Raw genomic sequence first — 18735 nt, 5'->3', positions numbered from 1 at the left:
AACCTAAAGGAACTAGAAAAAGAAGACCAAACAGAGCCAAAATTTAGGAGAAGAAAAGAAAAAAGATCAGAGTAGAAATAAACGTAGACTAAAAAAACCATAGAAAATATCAATGAAGGGGCGCCTGGATGGCTCAGTTGGCTAGGCATCCCACTCGGTTTCAGCTCAGGCCATGATCTCATGAGTTCATGGGTTTGAGGCCCCACAGTGGACTCTGCACTGGCAACACAGAGCCTGCTTGGGATTCTCGCTCTCCCCTTCTCTCTCTGCCACTCTCACAATAAACAAATAGGCTTAAAAAAAAAACAAAAAATCAATGAAACCAAGACCTGGTTCTTTGAAAAGATAAACAAGACTAAAAAATTTTTAACCAGACTCAAGAAAGAAAGCAGACTGAAATAACATTACAAATGAAAAAGAAGTTACAGCCAACACCAAGGAAATACAAAGGATAATGAGTGTACTATTAAAAATTCTAAGCTAACAAGTTAGACAAACCTAGAAGAAATGGAAAAAATAAATCTGTGCAGCCACTATGTAAAACAGCGCCGAAACTACTCAACAAAGTAAAAATAGAAATACCATATGATCAGTAATGCCATTTATGGGCATTTATCAGAAGAAAACAAAAACACTAATTGAAAAGGAGGCATGCACCCCTATGTTCACTGCAGCGGTATTTACAATAGTCCTAATACATAAGAAATCTAAATGTCCGTAAATAGATGAGTGGATACAGAAAATGTGATGTATGTATACAATGAAATATTACTCAGGCATTAAAAAAAAAAAAAGAAATCACCTTTTACATCAACATGGGTAGAACTAGAAGGTATCGGGCTAAGTGCAGTAATCAGATAAAGACAAATACAAGTGATTTCACTTCTATGTGGAATCTTAAATAAAAACAAAGAACAGAAGTAAACTAAGATAAACAGAACAAACTGGTGGTTGTCAGCAGTAGGGAGAGGGGTGAAATAGGTGAAGGGTGTTAGTAAGTACAGACTTCCAGTTATAAATAAATCACAGAGATGACAAGTATAGCATAGGAAATATACTTAATAATTTAATAACTTGGGTCACTATCATGGTGAATATTTCATAACATATATACTTGTCAAATCATTGTTACACACCTGAAACTAATACGGTCTATCAACTATACTTCAGTAAAAAAAAGTTCCAGATGGCCACAGCACAGCATTAAACTAAGGGCAAGACTCTTGTGAGCAGGAGACCCGTCAGACCGTGGCCAGGAAGCTGGCCCTGACTGCAATCAGATCCAGATCTATCTAATCCTGCTGGTTAACACTGCCTCCCACTGGTTGTCACAGGAAGCACTCTGGCATTCATGTCCCTCAGTTCTCCAGACCATGTTTCCCTACTTTATTTTCTCATTCACTTCCAAAGTTTTAAATTTTTTGTAAGTACTATTTTAGAGAGAGATTGGGGGAGGGGACAGAGGGAATCTCAAGCAGTCTCCAGGCTCACTGAGGAACCCAGTATGGGGTTCAGTCCTACAACCCTGAGACCACAACCTGACCTGAAATCAAGAGTCAGACACTCAAGCAACTTAGCCACGCAGGCACTCCCCAAAGTGTTAATTTCTTAAAGTGCTGTGGAAGGCTTTCATGTTGCCTTGATTCCCCCAGACCGCTGCATATTCAAGCTTTAACTCTGTTTTCCTTTTTGCCCTAATGATTTCTACGGGAAGCTTTAGTTTCTTCATAGTGACAGAGTTATAACTCTGGATTGCATTTTTGGTTATGATTTTTAAAACTTTTTTTTTAATGCTTATTGGAGCAATAAAGTGATTGTTAAAACCTCTTAAAAGCGAAGGTACAATAATTATATGGAAGAGTAAAAAATATAATTAAGTGGGCAGAGGTATTATACACACTGACAATACAAGGAATCCCACTGTGGTTTAAAATGAATATAGAGCACTTACCATTACTGTACATCAGGAACTTCAAGTACTTCTATTTCTTTGAGGTACAGGCAAGGAAAGATGAAAACACATTTTGCTTTTTCTTAACTGCACTAAATAAACATTCCTCTCAATGGGGCCCTTTGAGAAAGGCAAACAGTGAATCTGTACACTACTCTTGTTTTATATATGTTATAAAATTACTAGTATCACTTTTTCACCAAGTTCTTATAGTCTGAAGGGCAAATCCATGAAACTCAATAAATATCCTCTAATTCTATCTAATTCCTAATCTGAGAATGGCCTCTATTTTTTCAGTCTTTACCCTTTCACTATCATGTTTGGTATGTAGAAAATATTTAAATGATCTGTGGATTTGATTAATTTGACTTAGTTTCTGGTCCTGTTTGAAATCTTACTGTGTAGGTGCTTCCTTTTAATTTAGGTGCTTATTTAAGAGTGGCTAAATCTAAGAAAGGCAATCCAAGGACAGGCGAGAGTACATCCACATAGAGTACACACTATAATAAGATACGTAATACGGGACTTTTCTATCTGAAAGGCTATGGAGAGCTTTAACAAAGAGATTGGTTTGGGGGACAGGGGGAGGTTGGGGAAAGGGTCCTGAGTCTAACAGTTTCACTAGAACATATTAAGCAAAGGTTAGATTTTGGTCCTACTGGAAAAAATAATAATTAGTACAGAGGATTAAAAAAAAAAAAAACGCTAGTCATGCTAAATAAGAAGGTAAACTGAGTACAATTTAGAATCTGCGGAAAGTTAACATAATGATCAAAGCAAGAAGAACAACAACAAAGTGTAAATCAGTTACTGGAGCAGTTACAATAGAACACATGCTCAGAGATCTAACAGAAGACTAGGACATTAACCAGAAACATGTATAATCAAACAGGAACAAATGAGAGAGTCCAAGATAGGGGAAAAACAAGAGACAGGCTAGTAGTAGTAGAATGGACAGAAGTGAAATCAAACTTAGTTACGGACTAGATAGGTGAGTTCTAACATACGTCTCAGAAGTGATCCATGTTGACAAAAGAGATTAAAGAAATAACGGCTGAGATTTTCTAAGAACTTAAGTCTCATAAAACATACAGTTTTGGAAAATGGTGAAGAAAAAGTAGGGAGGGCATAAATTGCCATTGGGAAGAAAAGCATCTAACCATGTATCCGCAGTTACACTCAAAATATTTGGTAACTGTTCATTTGCTGAGGTGTGATAATGTTTATATGTATTTTTTTTTAATTTTATCTTTTATACTAAAATATTAACGAATAAAATACCTGGGATTTACTTCAAAGGATATGCGGGAAGAAGGAGATGTGAAAAAAGATTGGCCATGAGCCAGTGACGGCTGTAATTGAGTAATGGCTACATCAAAGTTACAGTACTTTCAAGTGTTTGATGTTTTCTAATAATAAAAGGTTAAAATAGAAATATTTTAAAATAAACACTTGAAATTGTTTATACCAATACATGTTTTAAGTCTCAATAATAAGTATAATAAATGGTGTTTACTGAACATACTGTATATACTAGCTTCTATTATGAGCCATTAACATGTATCAGCTCAAACTAAACTCGTCTGGCAAACTGTGAGGCCTTGGCCAGTTACGTCACCAGAACGTACCTTGTTTCTTCAGCTTTGGAAGGGGAATAACAACAGTCATAGCACAGGATTATTGTGACGATTAAGTTGGTACACTTAATACCTGTAAGAGATCCTGGCACATAGTAAGAGCATAACACACCTTAGTGATCACCAAGAACTGAATAACAAGTTCCCAAACTGTTAAGGCCCACCAAGTCCTCACTAGGCTATACTTAAACAGTAACAAATACAGGAGATTTAGTGTAACCTTGATTAAAAAAAAAAAAAAAAAGGAGACCACCAGAATGGAAAAGTATAGGCCAATCTTACTTATTTGATTTATGGGTACAAAAATCTAAATAAAATACTGTCAAAATCCAGTATGTTGGATTAAAAGAAATATGTATCATTAAAAGTAAGATGGTTTTGGGGCGCCTGGGTGGCGCAGTCGGTTAAGCGTCCGACTTCAGCCAGGTCACGATCTCCCGGTCCGTGAGTTCGAGCCCCGCGTCAGGCTCTGGGCTGATGGCTCAGAGCCTGGAGCCTGTTTCCGGTTCTGTGTCTCCCTCTCTCTCTGCCCCTCCCCCGTTCATGCTCTGTCTCTCTCTGTCCCAAAAATAAATAAACGTTGAAAAAAAAAAATTTTTTTTTTAAAATAAAAAAAAAAAAAGTAAGATGGTTTCATGTATCATGAAAAGGGTGTAGAGCTGGTTAAGCGTTACCACTGCTCTCTCAAGTGAATTCAGGGCATTATTAAAGGAATTGCTAAAAGAGTCAATAGGTGTTGGAAAGCACAGGATAAAATAACATTCACTCATGATCTCCCTCCCCAAAAGAAAACACTCTTAGCAAACAAAGTCGCAAGTATCTTCTTTAACTTGATAAATGTTATTTATCAGAAGCCCACAGCAAACATCTTTATTTAACACGAAAAACTTGGGGCTTTACAATATGAGACCCCCTTGCAGTGTTAACAATGCACAACTACCGGGTCCTAGCCAATGCAATAAAAGCAAAAGATGTAAGAAATACAAAAGCTGAAAAGAGACAAAATTAACATTATTGGCAGATAAAGATGAACCAACTTCCTAGATAATCCACAAATTATTAGAACGTAAAAAGAGTTCTGCATGGCAAGATACAAGTTCACCATGTGAAAATCACTAATGTTCCTATGTATCAACTGAAACCAAACAAAAGATCATAAAAAGAGGCCATTCTTAGGAATGACAGACTCTAAAAAGGCACCTAGAAATTACCCTAAAATGAAACTGGCAAAGACAATGAAGAAAACTGTAAAATGTAAATGATAACTACAAAAGACCTGAAAAAGGGAGAAAAGATATCATGTTCATGAACAGAAAAACTCAAAAAGAGGTTACTGTCCTCTAACCAATCTATGTATTGAGGGCAAACCAAGCAAAACCCCAGTAAAACTTTTTGTGTTCCTTGAGCATTCAGTTTCAAGACTAATATGAAACAGGACAGGAAGGAATCAAGGAGTAGAGGTATTTGGAAATGAGTGTACAAGTAAAAATGAAAATACAGATGTTTGAAGCACAAAAAAACATGAAACAATGAATGTAGAGACAGCCAAGACTACAGGAACTTGCTCTTTCAGATGTCAGAACATTAAAAATCTATAGGAATTAAATGTAGGGAAATACAAAAAATAGATTAAAGGGCCAAACAGATTTCAGAAACTATATTGACAATTTAGTATTTGATACAAAGGAAACTCAATGAGAAAAGAGGAGACTATCCAATAAAAAAAAAAAGTCATCCACTAGAAAAATAAGTAAAATCAGACCATAACCTGATACCAAAATAGGATTCAGATGAAATATACAATGAAATGTAAAAAATAAAAATAGAAAAATGTAGGAGAATGTTTTTAAAGTGCTGAGTTAGAAAAAGCATTCTCAAGATTCCAAAAAAGCCAAAAATAAAAGATGAAGCCATTTGATTATGTGTAACAAAAGTACCTATAAACAATGTTAAGGGAAACTGAGACACTGGAAGAAATATTTACAACCTATGCTACAAATAACAGAGAGCTAAGAGAAATGGCCAAAGTATATTAACACACAATTTCAGAAGAGAAAACACAGGCCATAAACACAAAAGATTCTCAAACTTCCTGGTAATCAAGAAAATGCAAATTAAACTAACATTAGGATACAATTTTTCACCCATCAGATTAGGAGAAGCTTTTCAACTTTAAAATGACGAGAAGATGGGGGCACCTGGGTAGCTCAGTCAGTTAAGCATCCAAGTCTCTATTTCAGCTCAGGTCATAATCTCACAGTTTGTGAGTTCAAGCCCCATGTCGGATTCTGTGTCAACGGCGTAGAGCCTGCTTGGGATTCTCTCTCTCCCTCTCCCCCATCCCCTCTTCACTCTCTCGATCTCAAAATAAATAAACTTTTAAAAAATTCAAATAAAATGATGTCAGAGAAACAAGTATTCTCATGCTGGGAGGGGGATAAACCGGTAACAACCACTAGGAGAGAAACACTGCAGTATCTTTAAAACTAAAAATGGGCATACCTGTGAGCCAATTTTTCTACTCATGGTAATTCCACTGGTATGCCCAAGATACGAACCATGTAAATGCCCACCTACAGGGAAGTCAGCGAGTCCAGTATGCATACAGCACGGAAGTAATGAACCAGACTGAAATGTACCAACAAACTGGACTCTGGGCGACTGGACCTAAATGTAGAACAGTTTTTACCTCTAGCTAGCTAACCTCTAAAGTTGGGAGCTTTGGTCTTATTTGTATTAAAGATGTAAAACATCTGTAATGTTTCAATTTCATATAACGATAAACTCAGAAACTGCACATAAACTGCACATTTAATAGTTTTTAATAGAACAGTGGGCACAAGCCATATACATATGCAAGCCATATAAATTCTAGTTTCATTTCTACCAGCATCATCACCTGGAACAATTCATTCAATCCCTCTGTTTTCTTAACACTAATGTGCCACCAGAGGTTCCTGGAAAAAAATGGGATTTCCATTCTAAATGTGTGTGTGTGTGTGTGAGAGAGAGAGAGAGAGAGAGAGAGAGAGAGAGAGAGAGTGTCAAAAACAACCATATTTTTCCAAGACTTTTATCACAGGTACTCTAACTGGCAAAATTCCACTTCAGTGCCAAAAACAATGACCTAATGTGAAATTCATTTTGAAACTTTTCTGACTACATTTTGAGCCACACATTTCAAGTCACGTTTTTTAAGTTTGATTTAGCTGGGTTTTTTTGGGGGGGGGGGGGGGGGATTTTTTTTTTTTTTTTTTTCAGATCCTTTCCCTACCTCTGCACATCCAGGAGCTTGTAGTTAGGGTTCTCGTATTTTTCCCACCTCATCCCCAGCATTAAGTCTTCTATAGCTATCCCCAGTCTAATTTTAAACCTCTCATTTCATCTGGAGTATCAAGCTGAGCATCTGATAAGCCAGTTTGGGAGCTTTCACATTCATGAACAAATGGCACCTTTGTGCTAGTCTCTACATCTTTCTCTCCCTGTCCAGCATTTCACTGATTTCAAGAAGAGAGGTCACTGCAGTCTGTGTGCGGACTATGCAAACATATGCCACCATGCAAATATATGGTGTTAATTTCATTCCAGTAAATTTACTCCCTAAGCAAATCTGAAATAGCGTTGTTTTTTTTTTCCTCCCCAAGGTATGGAGCAGTTTCAGCAGGAATGCTGTGTGCCCTTACCACCCTGTCCCAGCAACTGGAGAATGAAAATGCTGTGGATGTTTTCCAGGTTGCAAAAATGATCAATCTTATGAGGCCTGGAGTATTCACAGACATTGTAAGTACTTTGCTTCTTTGTGAAACCTGTTCCTCCATCAACCGAAACTCAGGCAAACACTTGAATTAGAGCAGCGGTTGTCAGTGAGGGGTGGTTTTGCCCCGCCCTCCCACCCCCAGGGGATGTTTGGCAACATCTGGAGACTTTTTTTTTTTTTTGGTCGTCACAACTGGCGATGAAGACCAGTGCTCTGGCACCGACTGAGCAGAGTCCAGGGAAGCTGCTAAACGTCTTGGCACGCAGCAGACACACCTCTCCAACAAAGAATCATCTTCCTGAAAACATCATTAGTGTTGAGAGTGAGAAACTCTGCTTTCTAGAGTATGGTATTCTCCAGTGCTAGCACAGGGATATTCCATTCTCTTAATTCACTGTCTGTACTGAGAATGAGTTCCCAACTAACAACAAAGTGACATGCAGAAGGCAAAGGTCTCCACTATGAAAGGATTCAAGTCATTTTTTAAAGTTTCTTAGCATAAATGTATATTCTTGTTTTTTTATAATTACCTTTTTTAAAAATTGGTCTTTCTACCTTAGATGAAATGACTAAGCTGTTCTTTGTCTCAAACTGTCTTCTCCTTGTTTTTCAGGAACAATACCAGTTTGTCTATAAAGCAATGCTCAGCCTGGTCAGCACTAAAGAAAATGGAAATGGTCCCATGACAGTGGACAAAAATGGTGCTGTTCTCATCGCAGATGAATCAGACCCTGCCGAGAGCATGGAATCTCTAGTGTGATTGGAATCCCGAACGGGCACTTAATTTGTAAAACTTCTGAAGACTGAGAACTTTTTTGAGGCCTTTTTTGCCAGACTCTAGGTTATACAATAACCCAGTTACTTTTTTACACTGATAAAAGTTTTGATATTTATTTTTTGCCATTTTATGTCTTAATGGTATCCTACTGAGCATTTGCACCTCTGTTCATTTCACACAGTGAAACGCAATTTTACCTAGTTTGCACTATATGATCAGTGTTACTGCCTATAATCTAATCCTAAAGCAAGCCCTGATGTGACATTCCATGAGAACACACATGCTACTTTTTAGTTCAGTACAGTGAAGGTTTTGTCAGGACAGTGGATCTTGGTTTTTTTATTATTATTGCAAAAGCAGCTGCATCCTCCTAGCAGGCAATGCTGAGCTTTTCCTCGGTCCTCTCCTCTGTCTGTTTTAGGCACTGCTCAATACTGTCTGCCTTCTGTACTTTAATGGAGTGGATGGGCATTGTTTTCTTACAAAGAATAGCAGGTTCCTAGGAGCTACTGAGACAGTCTGTTAACCTCATGGCCTTGAAACAGTTCCGTTTATGACGGTAAAGGTATCCATTAAGAAATTAGAAGGCTTAAGAGCTTTATGTGAACATCACTTATTAGTTGAAGTTATATTCATAGCTTAAAAAAAAATTCCCCAACTGTGTCAAAATAAAGGATATCTCTGTATTACAGTTTTCACAGTAGCCATGTGGACGGTGTGTGTTATTTCCATCTTGACCCTCTGAAATAGCTACACCCTGCAGTCAGGGCTATCTTTTACAATAGGGATATGGCAATAGTTTACACATCTCCGCTATCCCTTTAGTAACTCTCCATTAATGCTTCTTGGTTTCTAATACCATACATCATGGCAGGTAGAACAATGAAAATTTCTGCAGGTGTGTAACTTTGAAATTAGCCCTCTAAAATATCCCTATTACTCGTCTAGCACTCTAATAAAAACTACCTAAATAGTTAACATTCTTTTCTTTCCTTTTTTGCCAAATATTTCCTGATAAATTCCATAATGACATATATTCTTGTACTTAGGATAAAACTGAAAATACTTTATTAGCAAAAGTCTTGGGACTATGTAGATTCCCACACATGGAGAAGTCTGATTTGGAAAGACGAAATCAGAATCTTGAATAAAAGAGGATATGGACATTTTCAAATAGATTTTCAAAGATGGGGATGGCTTGGTGTGGTTTAGCCCCAAGAACAGACACACTTCCCTCAAAGAGGCTAATAATCATTACACAGAGCCCAAGGAACTTATCTGATCTAGCCTCTGGAGCCATATTCACCCTGCCGTAAGTACACAATTGGGAAATTAGGAGCAATAAGAAAGTTCAGTTCAGTTAGAAAAATAAGCTCCTTGCTGAGATCTGTTCTATTACATATTTGTGTTTAAGGGATGACTTCTGTTAGAAGAAGTCATCACCAGAACTGGGCGTGTCAAGAAGAAAAGAGTTTTGGTTAATTTTTAGGTCAATAAACTTCAACAACAACCCCATACTGGCTACTATCATACTATCTGGGTAGGTTCTGTGACATTAAAGATAATCAGCGCTGAGGTTCTATTTCTCTTAAGTCACCACTCTGTCAGAGTGGTGCTGAGGAAGCAAAGCCACTAAGGAGAGGCTACCGGCCAAGTTTGGGAGTTCCGATACATAGCCAGTTGATGGCGTTTTCATGAACTGTGTCACTTGCCAGGGTTAATCTCATGTTTTCATCACATAAATTCTACAACATGGCAATAGTCCACTGTTCACGAACCATGTAGGTGAGGCTTAAGGAAAGGTGCGCAAGTGAGCGAAGTCCGCTAAACTGTACGTGCTAGAGGAAAGAACACCTCTGCGGCCCCTCCGCTGCCATCAGAGGTTAACACCAGGAAGCTCTATCTACACAGAAGGAGAGAAGCTTGAACACAGAAACACCACAGCTGCCGGAAGGCTGAGGGGAATCAGGAAGGGCAAGGTTGCAGATCATGGCAAGAGCTAGATCCTTTTCAGTCAATCAAGCAGATTATACTTAATTTATATAGAGTATTGATAGGAGTGAACTCTTTTTTAGTAGTTGGCACAGGTTTGGCTGTGAGAAGTAATGTTCGAGTTGGGGTTCATGGTCCCTTGGTAATTTTTTCTGAGACAAGTGAACACTGCTTAGAAATAAGTGAACACGTATTTCCTTCTGTGCCATTTATAGAGGGCTCAATTCGTGAAAACCGTTAAGTTCCAACACAATTCTGTGACCATTTCTTACATGGGTATCGTAGTTACAATAAAAGAAAGATCGCGAGTAAACAGAAGCATTGAAAAGGGTGGCTTGAAGTTCTCAGAGAAATTGTGTGTCTATAGTGGGCTTGAGCCAAAGTCTGCAAATCCTCACACACTGGAACATGAGCAGTTGCTGTTTGCCCATCTTGCCTAAGTGGTCCAAACACACTTCAGTGAGGACAGCTCTGTTCAGCAGTTCTTTCCTCACTTGCCCCAGAGAGTGTATCCTGAATATGATCCTTCATTTGTTATCAGTAGAAATATGCTTGCATCTTTCCAGAGGCAGAGAGTTTCAAAGATGGTGTTTTGTTTGAGACATGAACACACTGCTTAACTACACAACAAGGTTATTACCATTTGCACTCAGGGGGAAAGGAAATAGCTATTGCAAACGATCATGTGCTATTTTATAAAATAAGCTGGTGGGTGTATGAATTTAGCTCTAGGTGAACAGAATGCACACATCATACAACACTGGACTGCAGTGATCACAACAAGTGGCCATACTGGGCATCAGAGGAGACCCCTTACTGGCATCAGGAGAACTCTTTTTGCATCCAAAAGCCACAATGTCTTCTTTTATATACGCGTGTGTTAAAAAGTTAACTTCTGAATTTCAAAAGTAAGATCATTGAATTGGTTTTCCTAAATTTTTATGCCTTGGAGCTTTAAGAGTCTATTTCAAGTTGAAGAGTCCAGCACGGTCAGAGAAGTTGATGGTGTTCAAGGTTTGGCTGTTGGAAATTTTAGCCCAGAGTGACATACTGAAATCAACAAATAACCTTAATTATTTTATAATGACACAGCACAACTGCCTTGTTAGGAATTTTTTTCTTAAAATGCATATATATTTAAAAATTAAAATATAGATACCAATTTACCAAAGATACATATTACTAATTCTAAGCAAAAAATAAACCCAAACTCATCACAATTTAAGAAATAATAATCAAAATGTAGTTTGTCTTAAGAATTTAGCAATTATACTGGAAAATGCATTTTCAACTCCTGTGTTCTAAAGATTATATTCAAAAGGTGCCAGTGAATTTTTATATGAAGGGAAAATGCCTGCTTTTTTTTTTTTAAACAGCTATAATTTCACTTACCCCTTTGCGCTTTCCCTTAGTTGCCATTTAACATGCGATACTGGCTTTACTTATCTCTAGAAAGAAGGCATGCTACAAATAGGAAGGAATTGTACTAATATTTGGCCTCTACTTTGTCTTAGCTGTTAAACTGTTTTTAGTATTTTTGTTAAATATTTGCAAAGGGAAGCATTTTCTACAGAGGATAATTAATTTCAAGAAAAATCTTGAGTTTTAAGAAATAAACATCTCCAGAAAAGGAGACAGCCGATTTTATAAAATGTTGCAACTCTCCAACATTTGGGGTAGTGACTCCTTTTTTGTTAGGACATTTGAAACTAGCAAGCAGCCATTGTTTCTAAAAAAGAAAAAAGAAAAAAAAACCTCAGCCTTCATGTTAATTCATGTTTCTTTCACTTCATTTTGAAATAGCTAAAATCATTAAAACTGTAAATATTTTGTTGCTTGGATAAGCATCTTCTGGAAACTTTGTATCTATGGTATATAATCATAGAATTTTATATTTTCATATAAAGCTAATTTTTTTCTAGTTTCAACTCCGTCATAGTTTTGTTTTGTTTTTGTTTTAGTTTTTTGGGTTTTTCTTTGTGGTGGATATGTGAATTCAACTTTCTGTATATTGAAGTAGCAAGAACTATATCTTTGCATTCCAAAAGAATCCAACACGTGTTATTTCTTTGAGGCAGTGATTGTGAAAATTGGGTTTTCTTTCTTAATTCCATTGACCATTTGTGCAATAGGAATTAGACATAATTAGTCACTGAATACATTCGTTGCATTGACCCATTTGGAAAAAGTGATTGTTGTTTTGTTTTGTTTTTTTAATTTGTTCAGGGGGGAGGGGTTTTGTAACCTGAAATTTTTCCCTTTTTTCTTCTGTTTAAAACTGTATCAAATCATTCTATTATAGTGTTATTTAATATGTAAATTGTATTGCTATACATAAAATAAAGTATGGTTTTTGATGTAATCATTAGTGCTGAGCATTTCTATGAAAGTATCTCCAATAAAATTAAGTTACTAGTCTCCCTTAACAGATAACATTTATTTTACTACCATGAAAACTAAGAGGGTTGGCAGGCATAAATGTAAAGAGTCATCTTCACATAGGCAGCAAACCAAAAGAAATGTCTGTTCTGAATTCTACCTTTCTCAAAGAGTGAAGAATGACAAATGTTTACCTACCTATGGAATCAAACTTGATTTGCATTATGAATCTGCTAAGGTGTAAGCAGAATTATTACTTCCTCCAGTATACCAACTAGATTTATAGCAACTTCTACCTCTTATTTACGATGTTGGATGAAGGATGTATCCTGCCAACACTTTTGGAGACTCTATGAGATGTATGTAGGATCCCTACAATCGCTTCTACTTATGAGCAATTTTGACATTTCCAAACAGGGAGGGGTACGCAGGTCTCAAACCTGACGGCTTGGGCCCACCATGCCCCGTGAACTTTCGGTGGGTTCACATCAGGAGCTCAGTACTACCAGGGCCCCCATTTTTCTTTCCACAGACAACAAGAGCTGACGTTTCATTCTCCCTAAGTAACTAGGAATTTAAGAAAAAATATGTTCATCTATTCCAGGGCTCTCTTAGACCAACTCCAGCACAAAATAATGAATCTCTCAGATGATAAAAACCCTAGCCTTGCTCAAATTACACCCTCAGAGACTTAATACTCTGTATCACAGAGCACAACAGGTCACGAATTGATGGTCTACAGATACAGGTTATTCGGCCCATAATTTTAAAAAGTCACATGAGCCATCTACCAACATCTTAAGAAATAAAAGCTTTGACGTCAAGATTCAAACTCTTTTCAAAAATGTGGGCAGTGTTACAACACCAGGCTCACATTTTCACGTGGCATTAACAAGCTGGAACCGAGTCACCGTTGCCCCTTTTAGGTGCTGCTTGTATGGTCCAGTTCACCTGAGTCTGTCTCTCCTGTCAACTCACGTCTGCCCCCTGTCAGCCATTTAAGGAACCTGCATGGACTCTATCAGCAGTTGCATTAAGAATTCTGAGGTCACCTTCCATCATTAAAATCCCAAGAAGCCAGGATGGGCAAAGAGGGCTTCCACACTCCTAATTACTTCTAAGTCCACCCAAGCTGCCACCATGCAGCAGCAGTTATAACTGTTCAAAGTAATTAACCAAATTAACTTATAAACTTATAAACTTGGTTTTCGCGGTTCAGAAGAGAATATGGACAAAGAAGCTTCATTTCTGCTACCAAGAATGGGGCTAAGAAACAAGAATGCAAAAAGCTACGGGTTAAAAACTCCACTTTCTAACAGCTAAAATTCTGACTGTTAAGAGCTGTAAGATTTAGCAGCAAGTTACAGGCAGCCGTGTCCTGATTCAGAGACAGGATTAAGGACATTGGCTTTACCTTTATGCCTGTGTCGGTAAGAGAGCATAATGGCACCAGCAAATAAGAACTAAAAGTTGGGAACTAGCAAGGTGAAATTGGCTTTTGTGATTAAGAAGTTTGGCAAGAAAGATAATCAGAAAAAAAAAAAAAAAGAAAGATAATTAGAGTAGCAGTTTATCTGAACCTAACAGTTACATTATGATGCTCAAAAATTGAAAAACAGGAAATTAACTTTATCTGATTTGTGGTCATTTGAAAAGCATTCGACTTGAATAGTTACTGGCCTATAACCTAATTATCTTCCTTCCCTTCCCAACACTCCACTTCTGTAAGAGTCAGGCTTTGTGGAGAGAGCCAATGGGCCTTGCAAAGCTTAGGGGAACATTCTAACTTGTAGATAAATTTAGTATTCTGTCGGAATTCTTCCCAAAAGCATTTGCTAAATGACCACTACAGGGCACAGGTTAGCCATACCCTGGACAGAATGTAAAGTTGTTGGCAGAGGCATTTCAAGTCAGAGGAGTCAAAAATTACAACTTAATCCTAAAAACTCGTTCTTGAGTCTATTCAAAAATACTTATTTGGCACTACAGTACAAACGGATCTTAGGAAAAGAGTACAAAAGACAACTGTGCAACACTGGTAGCAAAGAAAGAGAATCTGTAACCACCGGCTCCCTAACTTACTGTTCACACAACTCTGTTATTTTATACTAAACTTGCTGCTAGAACTTAGAAAGCATTTCCCCACAGGGGAAAAAAATGTTAAAGAATAAGGACGGCAGTTCAAACAGCCAACCGGTCTAGTCAAGGTTGCCACTGACAGTGATCTGGGCCGAGTTGCTTGACTTGTCTCTAAGTGCCATCTTCCTCAGCTGTCAAACAGAGCAATCAGTGTCTACCTCCCAGGACTGCTGGAAGGAGCACGTGACGTGGTGCACGCAAAGCTCTTAGGAGAGTCAATTAGTAATAGCCATTATAACAACCCTATCATCTAGCTTTATTAATGTATTAATTGCTTAGCAGACCTCATGAAACAAAAAGTCAACTACCTGAGCTTACCCAATTAAATAGTAATCCTGAGAAATTTCCTTCCCTGATGAGGAAGCCCACCGAATCACAGTAGATCCGAGGGAGGCGGACGGAGAGGAAGGGGAACAATGAGAGTAGCCCATGTGTCACAATGTCCAAAAACAAGAGTGCCAAAAGCAGGAAACGAACACATATACACAATGCCCCACACCTTGAATATTTCTCTTCTAATGGTTTAAATCCCTTGGTGCATTCTAAGATCTTTTTTTTTTTTTTTTTAAGAAAAAGCTTCATAAGCTCAGAAAAGTCAAGCATATTTGTTAATGTCAAACGCCAGTACAAGTATTACACAGCATAACGAAAAAGATAAATATTATTTGTATCACTAACTACAGTGCCCTATTTCAACTCCCAAGCCCTATAAACTAATACAAATGGTGACAATTTCTTTTTCCTCAGCCAATTTTTATCTCCTCTAGCTCTCATTACTTTTAATAAATCCACGTCATTATCAACCATCATCTTCCCTCACCCTAGACCTACGTGGCCTCTTTAGTCACTCACTATTATACGGTGAAGAAATGGCCATCAATTAGAGACATTTCCTGGTTTTGCAACAGATTCTTAAAGCCTATCAACGTTACTTCAGAGTGTCCCCCTACATAAATAAGATCATTTGTTTCCTCTGCCAAAATGTCGATTATTGAAGGAAGAAACATTAAGAATACTGATTACTTAATATTACAACCTTGGGTATTTTAACAATGCATTAAAATATATATTACAATATCTAACATTTTCATGACTCACGCATGCTAAAAATGTTGCAAAATTAGTGATTTAAAAAATAGTATGGGATGGGCTATTACAATGCGATACTAAGTATGAAACATCATTTTTCATGGAAAGCTGCACAATAATCATGTGAATTTAAGCTCAACTTATTCATATTCGTTGTTTATTAGGACACCTCTTGTTGGGACTAAGTTCTCACATTGCTTAAGAATATTTGAACTGGTGGGGTGCCTGTGTGGCTCAGTCAGTTAAGCAACCAACTTCAGCTCAGGGCATGATCTCATGGTTCTTGAGTTCGAGCCCTGCATCGGGCTCTCTGCTGTCAGTGTAGAGCCTGCTTTAGATTCTCTGTCCCCCTCTCTCTCTCTGCCCCTCTCCCACTTGCTCTCGCTCTCATGTTCTCTCTCTCTCTCTCTCTCTCAAAAATAAATAAACACTAGGGGCGCCTGGGTGGCGCAGTCGGTTGGGCGTCCAACTTCAGCCAGGTCACGATCTCGCGGTCCGTGAGTTCGAGCCCCGCGTCGGGCTCTGGGCTGATGGCTCGTAGCCTGGAGCCTGTTTCCAATTCTGTGTCTCCCTCTCTCTCTGCCCCTCCCCCATTCATGCTCTGTCTCTCTCTGTCCCAAAAATAAATAAACGTTGAAAAAAAAAATTTTAAAATAATAAAAAAATAAATAAACACTAAATTAAAAAAAAAAAGAGTATTTGAACTGGGGGCTCCTGGCAGGCTCAGGTGGTACAGCATGCAGCTCTTGACCTCAGGGTTATAAGTTCAAGCCCCACACTGGGTGTAGAGATTACTTAAAAAATAAAAATCTTAAAAAAACAAAAAAAGAGTATTTGAACTGGATTTTGTGCAGAACATCCCAAAAGGTTGGCCAGGATTCTTCATTTTTTTAATTTTTTAAAAATGTTTATTTATTTTGAGAAAAGAGAGTGCACACACATGTGCAAGTTGGGGGAGGGGCAAAGAGAGGAGAGAGAGAGAATCCTAAGCAGGCTCCGCACTGAGAGCTCAAAGCCTGACATGGGGCTCCATCCCACAAACCGGGAAACCATGACCTGAGCTTAAATCAAGAGTCAGGTGCTTAACAGAGTGAGCCACCTAGGTGCCCCCAGATTCTCTACTTTTAGAGAAAGAGTCCTATTTGCCTCCTTGGTCTTATTTTTTAAATGCCTCATGTACATGCATGCATGTGAGCACTGGGGCCATACAGTTCCCAAACCATCCCGTGGCTTTTAACAGTTATCCCAGGCTTTAAAAACTGATAAAGGGCGGGGGGGCCTGGGTGGCTCCGTCAGTTAAGCATCTGACTTCAGATCAGGCCATGATCTTGCAGTTCATGAATTCGAACCCCGCGTCAGGCTCTGTGCTGAAAGACCAGAGCCTGAAGCCTGCTCTGGATTCTGTCTCCCTCTCTCTCTGCCCTTCTCCCACTCATGCTCTCTCTCTCTCCCTCTCTCAAAAATAATTACTAAAAAAAAAATTTTTTTTTTAATGATAAAAGAGGGGGCGCAGGAGGCTCAGTCAGTTAAGCATCTGACTCAATTCTGGCTCAGGTCATGCATGCTCTCCAGGTCAGGAGGTGGAGACCCATGTCCTCAGGCTCTGCGCTGGGCATGGAGCCTGCTTAACATTCTTTCTCTCCCTCTCCCTCTGCCTCTCCCCTGCTCACACATGATAAAGGAGGTTTTTGCTATTTTCAAAAGGGATTTGGGCCCAAATATTCCCTAAAATTCTTAGTACTGAGGAAAACTTAAAAAGCTGCCGCACCTGACCTCACCACCATCTCCCTTAAGAGCTCCCCTCTTTTTCAGTGCTCTAAAATTTCTCGGGGTTAGATTAATAGGGAACCCACATCTCTCAATAAAGTTGTACACCGGAGCAGGTGAATTACGACCGCTCAGCGGGCAGTAGGTGTAATCTGTTTTTCGCATCCCCATCATATTCCCTGTTTTTTTTTTTTTTTAAGTTTATTTATTTTGAGAGAGGGAGACAGAGTGCACATGCACACAGGTGTAAGTGGGGGAGGGGCAGAGAGAGAGAGAGAAAGAGAGAGAGAGAAAGAGAGAGAATCCCAAGCAGGCTCCAGCTGTCATCGCAGAGCCTGACACAGGGCTCAATCCCACAAACCTTGAGTGAGATCATGACCTGAGGCAATACCAAGAGTCAAACGCTCAACCAACTGAGCCACCAAGGTGCCCCTATATTCTCTACAAAACATCAATACCATGGAAAGCATGGTTTTGGTTACTGCAAAGACAGTCCAAATAAAAATACAATCTCTAGAACTTTATGGTGTACTAGAACACCTTCACTGTTTACATTAAAAAAAAAAACAAACCCTTAAAGGACTTAGGGCTGCTATATCCCAATAACTCAGGAAAAAGACAACTACTATCAACTTCCCTATATGTGTAACTCATGATCTTTACCTCCCTCCTGTTACATCAGAAAGCATCCCTGCTCCTATATAAGACCAGCCCTTCCCTCTTCCATGACTTGTAGATGGCCCATCCTTCTTGCCCTCTCCAGGACTTCATTTGCATTAGCTCTCCTATTACTTGAGTCAGATGGTACCACGACTTCTGTACTGAATCATTCATTTTGGCATACGAATACACTCTATTATCACCAACTTAGAAAAACCTTCTCCTGATGCCAAGAATCCTTTGACTGGCAACTCAGTCGTGTTTCCCTCTGATTATAAAACTTCCTGAGAGCTGACTATAGTCACAAGATCCATTCTTTTCTTCCATTCTCTCAACCTGTGTCAATGGGGATTCCAGCAGCAGCATCCCACAACTCAAAGTTCTCCAAATACCTTGTTCTCTCCCCTCGACTCCACTAAGTTGTTAGCAATTGACCACACCACTTTCTTCTTTCAGCACTCAACAAATACTCACACAGCCACCACTATGCACCAGGAGAACAAGAATTATAGCAGACTTCTCATCATAAACCATTCAAGTCATAAAACAACGGAGTGACATTTTTAAAGTGTTGAAAGAAAAAACC

General features: G+C 38.6%; 1 protein-coding gene and 1 long non-coding RNA gene across 5 annotated transcripts in view; one reads left to right on the top strand and one right to left on the bottom strand.

The window, feature by feature from the left end:
* PTPRG (protein tyrosine phosphatase receptor type G) overlaps window positions 1–12477 on the top strand; it is a 722691-nt gene extending 710214 nt beyond the window's left edge. For all 4 annotated transcript variants that reach the window (XM_040454574.1, XM_040454572.1, XM_040454573.1 and 1 more), the window contains 2 exons: window positions 7233–7368; window positions 7959–12477. In XM_040454574.1, coding sequence (XP_040310508.1) covers window positions 7233–7368; window positions 7959–8105 — 283 coding nt within the window. In that variant the 3' untranslated portion in view covers window positions 8106–12477. The remainder of the gene's footprint in view (window positions 1–7232; window positions 7369–7958) is intronic.
* LOC121016782 (uncharacterized) overlaps window positions 1–18735 on the bottom strand; it is a 46388-nt gene that overhangs the window by 7335 nt on the left and 20318 nt on the right. The window lies entirely within an intron of this gene.

This window comes from Herpailurus yagouaroundi, unplaced genomic scaffold, assembly GCF_014898765.1.
Source record: "Herpailurus yagouaroundi ecotype Mexico unplaced genomic scaffold, PumYag 213, whole genome shotgun sequence".
Taxonomy (NCBI): Eukaryota; Metazoa; Chordata; class Mammalia; order Carnivora; family Felidae; genus Herpailurus; species Herpailurus yagouaroundi.
This window is presented reverse-complemented; position numbering and strand designations above follow the sequence as displayed.